The sequence below is a fragment of the Vidua macroura genome, chromosome 7 (genome assembly GCF_024509145.1).
Source record: "Vidua macroura isolate BioBank_ID:100142 chromosome 7, ASM2450914v1, whole genome shotgun sequence".
NCBI classification, from domain to species: domain Eukaryota; kingdom Metazoa; phylum Chordata; class Aves; order Passeriformes; family Viduidae; genus Vidua; species Vidua macroura.
This window is the reverse complement of record NC_071577.1, coordinates 37,088,036-37,106,344: the sequence shown is the minus strand read 5'-3', so window position 1 is coordinate 37,106,344 and position 18,309 is coordinate 37,088,036. Positions and strand designations below refer to the sequence as shown.

General features: G+C 39.0%; 1 protein-coding gene across 4 annotated transcripts in view; it reads left to right on the top strand.

The window, feature by feature from the left end:
• The window catches only part of GTDC1 (glycosyltransferase like domain containing 1), a 170,367-nt gene that overhangs the window by 78,649 nt on the left and 73,409 nt on the right, over positions 1-18,309 (top strand). For all 4 annotated transcript variants that reach the window (XM_053982677.1, XM_053982676.1, XM_053982679.1 and 1 more), the window contains exons 4-5: positions 5,787-5,954; positions 9,247-9,420. In XM_053982677.1, coding sequence (XP_053838652.1) covers positions 5,787-5,954; positions 9,247-9,420 — 342 coding nt within the window. The remainder of the gene's footprint in view (positions 1-5,786; positions 5,955-9,246; positions 9,421-18,309) is intronic.

Below are 18,309 nucleotides of genomic sequence, written 5' to 3'. Positions count from 1 at the left end.
GAATCCTAAATATTGAATTGGTAGCAGCCATGAATATTTATTACTGTACTGTATGTACATATAGCAATTACAGCAAGAGGAAAAAATATTTTTCTTTACAATTAATATTTGTAAACGTTTATGAAAGTACATAGAAATAAATAAGACAAACACATGGCCTAATTAAGATGAAAGGCATGACAACCCTTGTGATTTGTTCTGAAAAATAGAGACCATTAAAATAGTAAGACTTAATTATTTCTGTAAACATTGCAAATTATCTTTATCTACAAAAACCTTAATTTATGAGTTAAAATATCTATAAGCATTTTTTGACATTTGTACATTCCATGTCAAAAAATTATTGTTAATTTATTATTTATTATACTGTCTACTGTCACATATTACCACTTATTAGTATTTATTGTTCAGAAATTCAGTGTTGTCTATTGTGTAATGGGGAAAGGAAAAGCATTTTATATGCGATTGTAATTTGTGTGTTCTTGGGCTAGTGATAAAAAATGCAACTTCTGTAAGTTGATCGTATAAAAATGTGTGTAATAACACACAAAAGTGACTGGTTTGTTAAGATTGCAGACATTAACAGTGCTATTTGAGACACAGTTTACATCTGAAAGGTAACTTAAAGCCAAATCCATGGACTTGGCTAATTGCTGGGTTGAAATGAAGGATAACTGTGATGGAGGAACCCTAACCATGAGGTTTGATCTGGAGGCACTGGAGCCTTCATCGCCTTGGGAGCTCTTGTTTCTCCAGGTGGGTGTGTCTGTGGTCAAACCTCTTGCCTTTGCCTTGGACTTTAAGGGGGCAGGGTGATTTGGATAAACTATAGTGCCATCCAGAAATAAAGGCACAGGATGGTTTGGGTTGGAAGGGACCTTAAACTCATCCCATTCCACCCCTGCCATGGACACCTTCCACTGTCCCAGGTTGCTCCAAGCCCTGTCCAACCTGGCCTTGGACACTTCCAGGGATCCAGGGGCAGCCACAGCTTCTCTGGGCACTCTGTGCCAGGACTTCACTGGTTCAATCAGTGCCATCTACTGAACAGAATTATTTTAGTATTTATTTTAGCCTTTTCCCCTAAAAGGCTCGTATTTGTAGCCATATCCAAATGTTTGTCTGTTTTATTGTAATACGGCTCCTGGAGGATGAAGAGTGCTCATAGCTCTTTTCTGGGCTGCCAGATCTTCAATCATAAACTCATTTTACTGTGGATGTAGTTGTTTAGCAGCAGAGAATTGTGGCTTTGGATTTTATTCGTGGAGCAGGAGAGTCCCTGCTGCTGCTGCAGGATTGTATCCTACAGCAATCCCTTTTTCCAGGGACAGCTGGGTTACCTGTACTGCGACACAAGTAGTGGCCATGTTTATCTGTCCTTCGTGCAGAGCTTCTGCCAGACTGAGGAACATTCCTCTACAAATCAGGTGCTGTTTTAAACTTGCTTTGTTCTATAATCCTGGTGGATTGGAGAGTTCAGCCTCCATATCCATAGATATATAAATATGCCCTGTGTGGTCTCCCAAGGGGAAGGCAAAATGTGTTTTTAGTTAAGTTGCATGGGAATTTAATTGAAAGATTTAAGGCAAAGCCATAAAAGAGTAAATCATGGCTGCGTGACACAAAGAAGATTTATAAAGCCAAATAAAAATACTTTAGCACCTTCACTATTATAATTTGCTTGATATAAGTGGAAACCCGTATTAGTCATTTTGTCTGCTGGTAATTAAAAAAAAAAAAGGGCTTTTAGATTTTACTGACTTTCAATTGTTTGGAGTGAAAGAATGGGGAAGACAGTAGCAAAGGGCAGAGAATTCTGTGGACATGCCACATCTCTGAACCTGCAAGTGCACTCAGCTTCCTTCCCAGGAATATTTATTTTAGTTAAGCACATGCTTAACTAATTTCACACAAGCAGCTCCTCAGAAGGACTGTGAACTGATTCAGATGAAGCACAAGCATTAGACTGCAGCTTGTGTGGGTGGTGGCCCTGAAATCTGGCCAGTCTCCAAGGCTGTGGGGCTACTGCACATGGGATGGTCCTGCTCTGTGCAAGAAGGTCACTTGTCACACAGCAAAATGCTCGGGGATGTTTTGGAGAGGAGAGCTGGGGCAGAGCTTTAGGAATGTGACCTTCAGCACAGGTTTAGTGAGGATTCACTGACTGTATTTATTGGAGAGCACTGTATATATTAAATGCTGCAGTGTTGATAGGTCTCGATAAGGACACCATAATAGCAGTTGAATTGTAGGGGGTTTTGTGAGATGGTAAGTTAATGATGTAGCTGTTAATTTGAATTTAGCAGACGTTTTAAATATAGGTTTCTCTTACAGAGACAAAAGTTGCAATTTAAAGCTCTTTGGTGGTCTAAAAACAGCTTAATTCTCTAGTAGCATGGTAATAAGTACTAATCCAGCTTATACAGTGATTGTAGTATGTCATGTTTGTGAAAGATTGCCTAACTCTGCTTTCTCTGGGTTTTATGTTAATTTTTTTAAATTAAACATAAAACCTTATAACATCTTTATGCTGAGATAAACTGTTCAATTTAACTTGTGCTCAAGCAGCAGCTGTCAGGAATTATCATGTTTTGAGCGTTCTTGCCATCACCTTGTGTCTCTACCTCCCGGATACACTCTGTGGGATGATAAAGCTCACCTTGTTAGGATTTATTACTTAAATAATAACCCGAGGTAAAATGAAAGTTGATGTCACACGGAATGACAACTGACATATATTTATGTCACACGTTCCATTATAATAAACTTTCCTTTCTTCCCCTTGTAATAGGTGTTAAATGGAAATACACTCCAGCATATCCTCCAGTGCCCTGCGTGAGTCCATTAGCCACGAACGCGGCTGCTCTGTGGGCATGTTCACGGGGACTCGTGCTGTCAGGTGCTATTTAAGCTTGTAAAGCCAGGGAAATTGGTTAGTGCTGGTAGTTAGCAGCTTCTCTGCCAGTAAAGAAGCAGCCTTGAGAGCCTCTCAGAGTCAGGATAAATTCTGGAAGTGCTGCGAAGTAACGGAAGTGAATCGAGGAGGTTGTTTTCTAATGAGTGGTTTTATTTTAATTCTTTCCCTTGCTGTAAGAAGCACAGGAAATGTCATTTCAGGCTCTACATCTGAATTTGCTAGGAGTCACCACAGTTTTCTCTTGACACCAGTTTATTGTGCTGAGCTGGGCAGTGATAAGCGGTCTGCTTGTTAGTTGAGTCTTATCACTTTCTATTTACAGTGGAGAAAATTTAGATCTACCTCTTGCAAGCTTTCCAAGTTTTCATTTTTTTTTGCCATGCTAGAAGCCAGGCTCCATTGTGCTCTAATGATGCTGTTGATTGAATTCCTCCAGTTTGCCTAAGCCAAGACTGCAGACACTGGTTTTTTTGCTTGTGGCTATAGCCATATTTTTTTTTTCTCCTAATTATCCCATTGTTGATCTGAGCAAGTTAAGATGCGTCAGAGCTACATGGTTTTGTCCAAGCTTATTTCTTGGATCTCTTCTCATTGTGTTCTCCATTGTCCTTTTCTCTCCAGTCGGTGTGTTAACCTTGGCACCTCCACTGTCTGCACTTCCCACCCTTGCTCTGTGCTGGTTCCCCTGGTTTCAGTCCCAATGTGCTGTCTTTTTCCTCTTTCTTCCTTCAAACTCAGCCAGGTTCATCAATACCATCCCATATCAGTTCTGTTTTCTTCCCTAACTCGTGGCAGAAAAGAATTTTTTGAAAAATCAGTAAAGGAAAAGATAAACTATAATGCAATTCAGAAATGTAGTCTTAGAATGGCTTGGGGTGGAAAGGACCTTAAAGCTCATCTTGTTCCATTCCCCTGCCATGGGCAGAGATGTTTTCTACTATCCCAGGTTGCTCCAAGCCCCATCCAGTCTGGCCTTGGACACTTCCAGGGATCCAGGGGCAGCCACAGCTTCTCTGGGCACCCTGTGCCAGGGCCTGCCCATCCTCACAGGGAAGAATTTCTTCCTTTATCTAATGTGAACCTATCCTTTTTTCGTATGAAGGCATTCCCCATTGTCCTATCAACAGCCAAATTTTTTCCAAGCATTTCCTCCCATTTTTGCAGGTTTTGGGGTATGTTTTCTCCAGTTTGCATTTTTCTTTGTCACTCTGGTGCTGAGCAGGGATTTCACATCGCCCCCAGGAAGCTTTTCCTGCTCTGCTTTGAGCCTGGCACCCAGGTTAATATGAGGTCCAGAGGTCATTACTCACAGTGACAAATAAGTAATGGCTTACCTAAAACTATTTTTTCCTCCTAGTATGGCTCGTAATAAACCTAAGCTCATATCTTAATTGGCATTCTGTGTGACAGGCCCTTTAGAACCATCAAATATTTGATGAACAAGGCAATAACAGTCATCTCGTACTTTTGTAAGCCTTTCAGATCAGCATTGACCCAGGTTGATGAAGATGGATACAGGATCTATGGCCTAGGAAGTGTTTGTTCTGTAGATACAGGTTATCTGAGAAATGGTTAGCAGAGATATGATATAATATATATGATCTAGATGGATGTTCGGGGAAGTTCATGAGTTTTGAGGTTGGCAGCCAGAATCAGAAGTTTATCACGTTAGTGATGTCAGTTTGGCAGTAATCTTGAACACAAAAGACATGTAAAAATAGAAAGAATGGGAATAATAGTAGGGGAAAAAAAACACAACTCTTAGAAAAAATATTTTAAAAGAATAAAACATTGCATCAATCAGTTCTGAATCTGGATTACTAAAATGATGATAGCAAAAAAAAAAAGAAACCCAATTCAGAAACAGGCTGTGTTGAAAAGTAGTTTATTAAACTTAATGTTCTATCTGTAATAGATACCTGATCTCATTTGTTTCTTTTGTTTTAGTCGCCTGTGATAAGAAATACAGGACACAAATATCTGAGGCTGTTCAGATCTCTGCAAGTTCAGGATTCACTTTGCTTGGAAACAGTGCTAGCCAGGGGCCAGGAGATGCTGACATACTTCTGGTGAAATGCAGGGAAATCTACCACTGGTTACAGTAGGGTCAGGATTTCATATTACACATTTAAATACATTCATTTTCTGATAGCCTGGGAAGTTACACAAGGCTAAGATAGCAGCTTGTTAGTGGTGTTTGTGCCTGCTTTATCTAATTGAAGGATGTGTGCAGTGTTGTGGACTGTGGAATAGCAGGAGTGCAGCGGCAGGACTGGGGTGCAAGGGTAGAAACAACATTTCATTATAGAGGATACCTAATAAAAATGTGAAAATAAAACAGAGAAAGGGTGGGAAAAAAAAGAAAAGCAGACCATACTAGATAAGTGCAGTGCATAAATCAAAAGGGTTTATGTCATAACATGAACATGTGCCATTCCTGCTCATATATTGAATTTCAGTAGTTGGTTGCATAAAGAAGTAAAATGTAATGAAACTGGCAAGCAAAGTATTCCCTAGCCAGCCTTATCTTTGTTCCATTTGTCCTTCAGATACAGCTTTTCTTGCCTTTTTCAATAAAATCCATCCAGCTTTTTTTTTTTTTTTTTTTTTTTTTTTTATTATTTTGCATCTCTCTGTAACTGAGCTGGGAAGACCGATGAGATTCGGTGCTTTTCTAGTTGGGTTCTTAGCAGCTGCTTTTTAAGAGATCAAAACTTTGAGTGCTGCTACATGGTATTAAGGCTTAGCTATTGATGTGTCCCTATAGGGGTTATGTTTTTCTTGGGGGGGAGGGAGTGGGGAGCAGGGGAAGGGGTGACCCCTGCGAGCACGCTCGCCGGCGGTAAACACTGCTCTCCTTGTTTTCCAGGATCCTCTTTGCAAGCTCGGTGCTTAACCTGGCTGAACTCGCCGCCCTCCGCCCTGACCTTGGCAAATTGAAAAAGGTCCTCTACTTCCATGAGAACCAATTGGCATATCCTGTCCAGAAATGCCAGGAAAGGGATTTTCAGTATGGATACAACCAAATTCTTTCATGGTAGGTGTGGCTCGCACTGCTCCTCGTTATTTAAGGTGTCCTTCTGTCTACAGCATTGTAACCCTGAGGAGTCCTCCTCCATATACTTTTATTATTATTCTATTTTTATTTTGTATTGATTTTTTTTTGGTATTAATTATTTTGTATTAGTGTTTTACAAGACCATGTGGTGGCAGGAGATGAAGGATCGACCTCAAATGGAGAGTAGAGAGTAGGTTTAGATGGGATATTAGGAAGAAACTCTTCCCTCTGAGGGTGGGGAGGCTCTGGCACAGTTTGCCCACAGAAGTTGTGGCTGCCCCTGGATCCCTGGAAGTGTCCAAGGCCAGGTTGGATGGGCTTGGAGCACCCTGGAATAGTGGAAGATGTCCCATGGCAGGGGGTGGCACTGGTTGAGCTTTTAGGTCTTTTCCAACCCAGGTTATTCTGTGATTCTATAAACAATGACCCTATACCAAACTGAGGTACCAGCAGTGTTCTGAGGACAGCTTGATAAAATCAGTGTGACTGAGCCACTTTGCGCTAAAAATCATCTCAATTTATTGTATAAAATCCCCCAGTGTTGCCATGGTGTACCCATTGCTGGTGGGATTTCTGACCTGTGCCTTGGCTGAAAGTGATGCTTTGTTTCATGGATGCTTCACAAAGCTGCACTACTCAGCTCATGCTTGGCCATAGCTTTTACTGCATCCAGCTGAAATTATGGAGAGGGTTTTAGGGAAATAAACAGAAATTAAAATGTACTGCAGCACTTTTCCTGTGAAGAGAGGGCAGTAAACATACCAGATAAATCCTTATATTTCTTTCATCTAGTATTCAGAAACTGTGCAGTGCTAAAATACCCAGACATTTTAAAGGCTGTGGTCCTTTATTGTTGCTAAAAACAAATGTATTTCTCGAATCTGAGTTAATGAAAGAAGTTAATAACAGCACCACTGAAAAGCTTTGTGGTTAGGCACTGTGCAGACCCAAGCGAAACAGCAAAACTCACTTGTTTTCAACTGAAATAAATTCATTTCCATGATCTTTCTCACCTCTCTCTCGGTGGAAGAATTATAAAGAATAGGACTTGAGCATTTTAAGGTGCAAGTTAAGCTTTTGCATCTTTATAATCTAAGGCAGTTATGTTGAAATTTCTCAATTAATGATCTGTGTATGCTCTGGCCATTCTGCAGCTGCCTCTGCCACAGTGTTTGCAACATGTTTCACTTACTGAGCTGTAAAGATGGGAAAGTGGAGTGAAAAATCTTCTGAAAACAGTAGCAGCCATTTTCAGATGTTCTAACAAAAGGAAGTGTTTTCTGGCATCAGGAAAGGAATATTTTTTTTTGTATATATATTTTGCTTTATTGTGGCAGTTATTTTTCATACATCTGTTGCAAACTGACAAACATTTATCCTCAAAATATGCATTTTAAGTATTTTATGAGATAAATAAAGATGATTTTTATAGATCACAGAATCATGGAATGGTTTGGGTTGGAAGGGATTCTCAAGCCCACTTGATCCATGGGCAGGGACACATTCCATTAGACCTGGTTTCTCCAAGCCCATCCAACCTGGCTTTGGACACTTCCAGGGATGGGGCAAGAGATGCTCCATTCTGTCCCCTTCAGCCTCCAGTATCTGCTTCATGTAGTTCCATAATATTCATCTCCCATTTCTGTTCTGCTGAAACTCCAATTTAACAGAAAATTGGAGCCGTGTCCTCTGTATTATTCTTCACGCTCCAGTGGTCATCTGCAAAGAGGTGCCATCTTTTCAACTTCCAAATATGTTAGAAATGGGGAAAAATGTACCTTTCCACTTTTACACAGAGGCTTTGGAGATGATGAAAATTAGAGCACTTTGAACCTTCAGGTTGGTGCTTTGGATCATTTAAAAAAAATCAGAATTCTGATATTTGTAAAGAGTTAATCTTTCTAATTTGCCCCTAATTTGCAGAGCCTGCAGGAAGGAGTCAGGGCAGATAAGAGTTCATGCATGAGAGAAGGTGAGATGATGTTGTTGGAGCCTTTGCTGCGTGTCAGAGAACAGCAAAGAACTGTTTTGGGTTCCTGCCTCATGTCATCTGTAAATCAGTGCAGCAGAGATGATTTCTGGACAAAACTGAGGCTTCCAACGGGTTAAAAACCATAGGTGGGCAAGAGGGTAAGATGCCAGAAAGCATTTCAGCTCCTGCAGTCAGCTTGAAAAGGATTATTTCTCTCTAATGTTGGAGTTTCTTTGCTTTTCCTGCTGACTCCTGCTGCTTTGGTGAGCAGTGTCAGTTCTCTTTCTTGACCAGACAGCAGAAAGATGCAGAGAGGATGAATGACAGCCTCTCACCTCAAATATACTTTTTACCAGCCCTGTGACTTATGAACACATGTCCTCAATGTATCTTCTGACCTGTAGGTCTGTATTACAATATATAACATATTGAGAAAACCAACTGGCCATAAAGCATTTCTTACCTCAGTTAGTGCTGCGTGTGTTGGTGTAGCTCAGGTTGTGGCAGCACTGCCAGGATAAACTTCCAGATCCTTCAGGTTTTTTATAGCTGCTTATTTTTTCCAGACTGACTCTAAGAGTGGAGAAATAATACCTGCATTATCATTGAACTCCATCTTAAAATTATTGATCTGGTTGATTTTTAAAACACAGCAGTAGAAATAAAGTATTAAATTTATATGCCAATTCTTTTCAAACTTTTATGAGAGGGATGAATATTGTGTGCTATGTATTTTATTTTTATATACAGAGAATATACTCTTAATCAGGATTACATTTGCATAGATTAAAATAACAATCCATTTCCTTAGTGTCCTGCTGCCTGACACACGGTCAGTTGAAGGTAGGTTAACCAAAGGTAAGTTGTCCTTCAATAAAAAGTATTTCTGAGGCATTTTCATTTTCTTCCAACTTCAATTCTACAAAAGTCAGATTACAGTGAGCTTTATCTGTTCATAATGCTTCTAAGAGATGATGAGAGTAGCACTATACTTACTATTTTATGAACAAAACTCCGCAGCTAAAATAGGATGTGCTCTTTTAGATTAATAATAGTAATTTATTATTAGTTAAAAAAGGTTAAGCATGTTTTTAAAAGGTGAATAGAGAGAAATTAAGACATTTCTGATTAAGGTACTTATGATACTCCTAATTCATATGAAAAGGTTTATTTTAATTAACATCCACTTACACCTTTTGCTTACTTATGAGAATATGTATCCTATTTCCTTTGCCTGTAGAATAATCCTGTTCCTTTTGTGCCAGCAATATGTTCATTAATCTTCACCACTTTTTACAGTTTGGTTGCTGATGTTGTGGTGTTCAACTCTGCTTTTAATATGGAATCCTTCCTTAAATCCATTGGAAAATTTATGAAGCTGATTCCTGACCACAGACCTAAGGATTTGGAAAAAATAATCAGACCGAAGTGCCAAGTTCTTTATTTTCCAGTCAGGTTTCCTGATGTGAGCAGGTCAGTACATTTTCCACGTCATAAATTGCCTCCAGCCTGTCAAAACTCTGTATTTATGGTGGCGTTCTAACTAATCAGCTAAAGCATCGTTAATGAATGAGTTTGATAATATGCAAAATCCCCTAATTGATAAATGTATTTCAATAATCAGGGGCTATTGAGGCAGCCGAGCCTGTCCTCAGTGCCTGTCGTGCAAACTTGCATCGTTCAGGATGAGTGATTTCCCACTTGTTTTACTGATTTCCCACTTGTTTCAGCCTTCCAGGAGTTGCTTCTCCTCGGCGATGAGTTTTTGGTTTTTTTTTATGTTAGGGTTGGGATTAAATTTGTGAGATGGTATTTTTTGTTTGGATTTAGATGTTTATTAGTTTTTATTTATATTACAGTGAGGTTTATAGTATTTTAATAAATTAAAAAGGGAGATGTATTTTTTCTTCATAAGGTTTTTTTTTAAGGATAAATTGTTTAATAAGAAATGACACAAATTATTTTTAACTTGTGGTTTGTAATATGGATTTTTAAATTTAATTATATAATATTACATAAATTTATGAAGAAGGTGAAGAAGGATTAGTTTTTGTTTTAAAACTTATTTTATATATATTATTATATTTTAAAACTTTAAGTTCTTAGTTTTTTGCTGTGTGATATTACACATTTTTATTTACACACTTAATGATTAAATTACACACCTATGTTATTAGTTTTAGTATTTAATTTTGGAAGGTTTCTTTATGGTTTTAGGTTAAATGTAGTGTTTTTTTGGGGGATCAACGTTTGATTAGACAACAATTTTAGACAGCAAGTCTAAAATTCTCAGTAAGCAGGGTTCCAACACCTCAGCTCTGTGCATATTTGTGCAGGGGAGGTCAAGGAGGAGACAGAAATTCCGGAGAACAGTGAAAGTGATAAGCCTGCAGCCAAGGAGCTGCTTTATCCCCTCCTCCCTCCCCTACCTCTTTTACTGTCTTTCCAGGTGGGCAGGAGCATTCCAGTGGCAGGGAGCAGACCTGCAGATGTTGGCATTTGCTGCAGCAGGAGTTGCTCTTCGCTCCTCCTCGGTTACTCTGAAGGACGTTTTTTATTGCCCTCGTTTCAGAGCCCGCCTTGAAATTAGCAGTGGGTTATGTGGCTCAAAGGGAACATTCACAGGATCCTTTTCACTTTTGATTAAACCTGGCACAATTGTTTTTCCTCTTATAAGGGACTCTCCTCCCACTGAACAGGAACTTTGCTTCAGTGGGACCAGCACTAAATAGAGTGTGATTCTGCAATTTGATTATACTCTTAAACCCAACACCATGCTGGGTACATTTTTTTTGCTGAAATAAGGATGGGAAGCCCGGCAATGACTTTGCAAGAGCCCACCTTTTGATCTGATAATGAGTTCTAGCCACACTTGAGATCTTTGTCCCTGACCAGCCTGTACTTAGAGCTATTTCAGTGGCTAAATATACATGTGTGGTAGTTTGAGGTAGTGAATTTTTTAGTGCAGGAGCTGAGGTTGTACACTCACTGATGGAGTTAAATTGCAAGGTTTGAGTTTCAGTGTCTTGGAAAACTTTGTATTCTAAAATACTGATGCAAATCATTTAGAAATCAATGTCTAAAGTTAAATCTTTAAATGTCTATTTTTGACAAGTGGGTTAAAACCCTCCAGTGTTTCTTAGGAACTTGGCTGCCTGGATGGCAACATAGTTCAGTACCTGTATATCTTTGAGGATCTACTATTCCCTCTGAGAGTCCAGAGCTTTTGAGCACAGGGAATGCTGTGGGTGCTCAGCATATTTGACGTGGAGCCAGTTCCAGAGGCTCTCGGGGTTTTGGCATACCTTAGGAATCATGTGGCCCAGACCTAGTTTTGGAGATGAAGTTATGATAACCCTGTCTCGTATATTACATCATCTCTTTTGGACTTGTCAGCCCTGGCAGATGGGGTCAGACAAGATCTGACAAATTAGGTTGAAGTCATCGTACACACAGCGCTCATTTGTCCAAAGCAGGAGGTGATTAGATGGGTAAAATCATGAGCCTGCTACCTAAACTGGTACAGCAGGAAGATCTCACATCTCACTGTGTGCTCTTTTAGAGTCCTGCTCTCATATTAAATCCCATCTCACTGGGTAGGGCACCTTTCCCATTTTATTGTGGTTGCTGCACTTGGGATTATATCAGAAACCTCTTTTCAACACTGATAGGAAAGATTAAGATATTCATAAACAACTGTGTGACAGTAAAACTTTCACAGCAGAGTGATTAGAAACAAAAATTGTCAGCTCTATTATATCTAATATCTATTTTATTCAACAGCTAATTCTAGATATAAGATCTGAGGTCTTTAGACAAAGTCCAATATCAAGACAACGAGAAAAATGTGAAGAAAAGGCTACTTCTGCCTGACTCTGAAGTTCTTTGGGTTTTGACCTTCAGCTGCAGCCAAAATTTGCTGTTTCTTTACATGTTTTACATAAAGTTGAATGCACCTGTGGCAATTCAAAGCTGGTTTTTAATTTGGATTTTACTAGTATAGTGACTGAATGGAGATTGAGGAGAAAAAGGTTAAGAAAAATTGTGGCCAAGCTAAAATTTATAAAGCAAGCTCTTAGCCCAGAGTGATTTTCAAGTTATTTTCAAATGGTAATTTGCTTTATCCAGACCAAACTCATACAGTGTAAGTAAGTGATTATTTGCATGACTGACAATCATTTCAGTGCCTGCAGTCTTTTTAAAATGCATAATTTTGCTGAGATGTTGGGAAAATATTTAAAAATTCTGAAGGCAAAATAACCAGGGTGGGTTTTTTATTTTTTTATTTTGACCTCTTTAATTTTGCGTGTGAATATCTCTTGTCTGAAACATAATCTACCTTTGGGTTGGGGGGAGAGAGGTGATCTGAGAAATCATCCTCACATGTGTGGTGGGGAGCTTTTAAAGATTATTTTAGATTAATATTGCAGTTGTAGGGCAAAATAAAATACATCTGAACCTTGATCAAAACCAGCGTAATGAAGGATCGTGTCACAAGAGTTAATCCTGTAAAATATCTACCTTTTAATGTAATTACTGTAGGTGATGGCCACAAACAGCACAAGCAGCATAGTAAATGATCACTTAAGAGGAGAGGTATAATGATGAAAGATATCCTAGGAAACACTTGTGGATACTCTGAGAGGCACCACTGTAATTTGTAGTGTGTATTTAAATATTTCTAATGGGCTTTTCTACTTCTGAGGGGAAGTTGATGATGCTTTTTTATAAAGAATCTTTTTTTTAATAAATGTTTGTCATTAGGACCTGTGTTGGTGTTTCCAGAGCAAACCCAGCAGACTGTAGTCCTTATCTGACAATGAGAAGAGATGAAAGGATTTGAGGATTTGACAGAATAAGATATTTACTGACCTAATCCTCCTGTTTTCTGGTTCTGAGAATGACTGGTTTCCATATTATATCCCGTGGTGCCAAGGCTGCTCTGTGTATAGCCACCCCATGTGATTTCTGGCTTGAATTCTGCTCTTTGTCCATTCTGGTGAAGTATATGATGTGGGAGTAAATAGCAGAGTATTTTTGAGCTTCAAGACAAAAAAAACCCCTGAATTCAGTCTGTTCCTTCACAGTGCATTGGTATTGTAAGGGATGGAGAGCAGTGGCTGATCTTCCATGTGTGCTGTGTATCAGACTGGGAGTTGATAGCACAGAGTTAAATACATTGTAATTCAAACTTACCTGGCCACTGACTTCATTTTAGTATCCTTTCTATTCTATAAATAAAATCCAATTTTTTTTCGCTGTACGATCAATAGAGTTTATTTTGATATAATCTTTTTCCACTTTTGCACTGTAAAATGATGGTCAAGGAAGAAATTCCCTTTTGACTGGTGTTATCCTTGGTACTTCTCTACAAGCCAGCAGAGCCCTCTGGAAAACTTCTGCAAGGTCTTTGTGAGTATTTGGATATCCACTGGACCATTTTCCTGGTCTAGTGGAAGGTGTCTCTGCCTGTGGCCGAACTAGAGGATCTTTAAGCTCCCTTCCAACCCAAACTATTCCACGATTCTATGATTTTATGGGAATTCTCTCATCCCATCTGTGCCCACATTGTCAGTGGCAGTTTGCAAAGCAGGGTCAGATTAGGTACTCCTTGGAATTCATTCCAACGAAAATTTCAATTTAGATTGTGCTTATTATTACTATTCCTCGGATTGTAGTATATCTTTATTGTTATCACACTGTGGTAGGAAAGGAAGATGTTTTTATAAGCAAGAACGAAGTAACGTTCCTAAGAGCTCAAAATTCACATTGGACTGAGATGGAATAATATAAAAGAAACAGGAGAGTATGAGGATTACAGCAGAAAATAAAACCTGCCTTTTTTTTTTTTTAAGTGGAACTTGTATTATCTGCATTACACATTTTGAAGTAGAATTAAAGATTTTAGACTTGTTTCTTCATTTGCTTTTGTAACTTAGTACAGTTAACAGGACATTCTCAACCTGTTGGGCTTACATTCTTTTAGTTATAGTGTGAGAGAGGCAGAATTTGCCAATTCAGAGAGTATTTTAGGGCCAGTCAAGGGAGTTCCTGAGTAAGGGAGAAGTGTCTAAAAGACACTGACAGTATATCTTGTGCTGAAACACATGTGGAGGAGCCTGTTTTGGAGAAGCAAAAAATATTAAATAAATTAATTGCGTCACTTGGATCATGTTTGCAGGGCTGAACTTAACTGGAAAAATGCAGATGTCAATGAGCAAGGAGAGACTGGAATTCACAGGAGCCCAGAGCTATGGATGGGCACTGGGGATGTGTCTGCATTGCAGGGAAAGCTGTTCAGCAGTGGTACCCATGTGAGCTGTAGTGAACTGTCTTGCATGTGGGAAGCCATAGATAGCTTAGAAGAGCAGTTTTTTGGCTAATTAGCCTTCCAGTGAAATAGCATGTATTAGCTTAGGTGGAGTGCTAATGACAGTGACTCTGGTACTGGGGGTACCTCCTGCCTTTGGTGGTGGCTCGGGCATCTCCGTGGCGCTCTGTGCCCTCTCCAGTGGCACAGCCTCGCTGCCACCTCTGTTTATGGGTCAATAGCATAATTAGAAAGTGCCAATAGACTGCTCCTGCCTTGGGGCTTGCTGCTGAAGAGCTGGGTGATGGAAATTGCTCCCCAGAATGTCTTTCCTCCTCACCTGCCGCAAGCGGGATTTGAGGATTGGTGTTGGCACACTGAGTTAGACAACGAGCACGAGGGATGCTCTCAGGATCTGGGACACAACCCCTATTGGGAGGAGTGTGCAGTGTGGGCTCAGAAGGGGCAATAAATGGAGTCTTTTCATTGTGGAATTGTTGGCAGTGGGGTGGTTCCTCCTGCCCCTCTGGGATTAGTGCTAACTCGGGTAGCTGCACCTGCAGTGAGGGTTTAGGTGGTTCAGTGAAGGACACCTTCATTTTCAGTGGTGTTTTCTCACATGATGCTTCCTCCTCACACTCAAACTGTGCTGTCTTGGGTGATGTAGGAGTTTCCATTCTCCCTCTGGATCATGGAAGAGCTGTTACCCCAGCCTTATCTTCCAGGCAGAACATGTCAGTTTTATCCCCAAAATATTTATCCCCAGGCCACTCCAGCAGCATCAGAATGAGAATGCTTTCCTGGAGAAGGGCCTGGCTGAAGAGTCTGCTGGGATGTATTCATTCTGCAAAACTTGCTAAAAAGTAATTTCTTTTTTATCTATTCAGGAACAAAAATAGTTTTACTGACTCTCTTTTATCTGTCGTATAGGTATTCTTCTAAATGCTATCATAATAACCATTTAGGCTCACAATAGCTCACAAGGATACTTAAGCAGAATTCTCTGTGCAACCCACTTTTTTATTATGTTGGGTACTGCTCATGTTGCATACAACACATTCCCATAAAATTTGCTTTTTGTATTTACAGAGAAATTTCTCTGGAGAGTTAAGGTCTTGTAAAACATTCTTGTTCTACAGCGTGAACGAATTATCATACTCTGGGGAATTAAAAGTGAAGTGTACTGAAGAAAAGAATTTTTTCATTAAAATGCAGTTTATATTGATAAAACAGATTACTAGCATTTGATGAAATGTGAAACTTGGATCTACCCATATCGCTAAATCACCAGTAGGTTTATTTTGGCAAGAAGAATAGTATGTAATGTATATCAGGACCAATCGTTATACAGTACCTGTTAGTTTTGTATTAGATTAAATTGTCTTTCACTAAAGTACTTGGAAAAAAACCTACTATATCTGTATCTTGAAGTAGCAGAATGTGGTAACCATGAATATTAGAAAATAAAAGCTGTCGTGTTATCAGTTTTGGCACAGTCATTTATCAATCAGTATTTTAAACATTGACAAGTGGTAATTTAATAGGGAATGACCCTGTTGGCAGGAAGTTCTAATGACAGATGATGCAAACTCATTTATCACTATGGGGCTGTGCTGGCTTCTTACCTTTCTCAGTATCACAGCTCATATTTTCCAAGTCTGGGATGTGAGAAGCCACAAAGGGCAAAACCTGTGGCACTGAGCCTATAACCACTCCCATCTAATCTGATTAACCCCTTAGCTGCAAATTTCTCTGCAGCAGAGCTGGTAAGAGCTACAAGTTCTCATACTGATTTAAATACCATTTGCTTTTTAAGGAGGATTTTCCATAATACTTTCCCATAGGCAGTTTTTCAGAAGTATTCAAGTTGTGTCACTTTGAATACACAGCTGAGACGTGCTGGTGCTTGGCTTTCAAAAAACAAACCACATCCTAATAATTAATAGCACATTTCATTAGCAGGCATTAAAAATATTGCATGCAGTGCCCTATACAATGGGCAGCTATTATTATTATTATCATTACTACTTGAGGAGGAAATGGATGCATTCAGAGGTTTAATTGATTCGTGCATATTCATGTGGGAAGTCAGTGGTAGAGTCACGACTGGACTGGATTATTATGCACTTCCATGCATAATAATTTTTCTGCAACTTGTGAAGAGAATAGCCTACCTTGCTGTAATAAATGTGGGCATTTGGAGTTGAAGGATGTCATGGGAGAAGGGTTGAAAATGACACCTTCATCAGCAACTGGTATGGATGGTGCTCCTCAGTCTTCTGGGATTCCATCTGGAATACACTAATGCAGTGTACTTACTCTGAATTAAATAATTTTACTTTAGTTTCCACACTAGTAGAAGTTTTAATCCATTTAATATGAATTTATGTTACCTTTTTTAAAAACATCATAAACACAAGTCTTTGTGGGGGCTTTCTTCACCTTCCTACATCAATCTCTCTCTCTGTCTTTTCCTTTTACAACAGAGTCTTTCTCCTGAGTGCTGTGGTTGAGTTAATACCTTTCCCGTTCAGGATGATTGAGACGTGAAATGCTTTCAGACTTTGCATCAAATTGTTGTCATAAGACTCAGTGAAATTTAAATTTAATTGGTTAAAATTGTCACAGCAGACTTGAAGCTGTGGGTTTGTTTGTTTGTTTGTTTTTTCTTTTATTCAAAGTGGAAAAAAGCTGTTGCTTAATAGCAGAATCCCGCAAAGTACTAAACACCCTCATTTTACCTGCAGTCGGGGGAACTGAGGGCTTTTGGTGGGAATACAATGTTAACAGGGGCAGAAAAAGGTGTCACAAAACTAACTCTGGGTACTGAGTGGTCTGGCTGTGTCCAGGTCCCTTTCAATCCATAAGAACTTAAATCATTTGCATGTGTGAAGGATGTTTTTTATACACAAGGCTGTCCCTGCTGGATTTTGCATTTCAAAATACTGCCCTTCAACGTTTGAACAATTTCATATTTTTTATTATGAAATTCATGAATATTGCATGGAAGTGAAGGTGGATCTTTTTTTTTTCCTTTAAAGGGATTTCATGCTTACAGGATTGTAACAGAGAGGGAGGCAGTCATGTTGGGCATCTTATTTCTTAGTTGCTACATGAGGCAATGACAGAACCTTATTGTTTAAATATTCTGGGTACTTGCAATATAGTATAAAAGAAAACAGGTAATCTGCTAAAAATTGCAGAAAATATAAAGAATAGGAAACAAAATACAAGTTTTTAGAGATTCTCCACTAAGAATACAAAATGCCAGAAATCAGTTTGGAAAGGATGAAAGAACCTCTTTTCCCAGTTGTAGGGGAATGGCAATACCTTTAGAAAAAGCCACATTTCATCTTGGATGCAGTATTAATTTGGGGAGAAAAAAGCTAAACCAACCAAAACCCAAACAAGCAGCACCTTTTAAGAGTGGTGGAATAGATTGCTTTGCAAATTGTTATTAAATGTGAGACTGAAACTTTGTGTGTTGGATCTGCTTCAAGCAACTGTTGTGTGCAAGATTGCGGACAACCCATTCCAGTTACAGTCAGAGGTACTGTCAGATGGAGGTGTCAGTGGGGAAGATATGAAGATGTTCTGTAGGAATTATAGAGAATAAGAGAACAAAATTGCAGGATGGAATACATAAAATCACATATTGAAGAGGAAACTTGTAGTGTAGCTCTCCAGTCCTACGGAGATGACCTTTATGTAATGTGTAAGAACAACTAAATGCAGATGTTTTATTTATACATAACCAAATGGGATGAAGTTAAATGATTTTTAATTTTGCCAAATCACAGATAATTTCTTTGTTTCTCAAGGAGTGTTTTAATCTAGTTAAGTTTTTTTCTGTGGTTTATTGGTTTGTGGTTTTTTTTGGTTTTTTTACATTTGCAAATACTTAATATTTTATATTTTGGACATTCCCCCTGCTCAGTTGTGACTCCCAGATGAAATAATCCTCCTCTTCTTCCCTTTAAATAATTCAGATAGCATACATTTAAAAATATGAAAATCCCAACGTAAATGTGCCAGAAGTGCTTTTAAGGTAG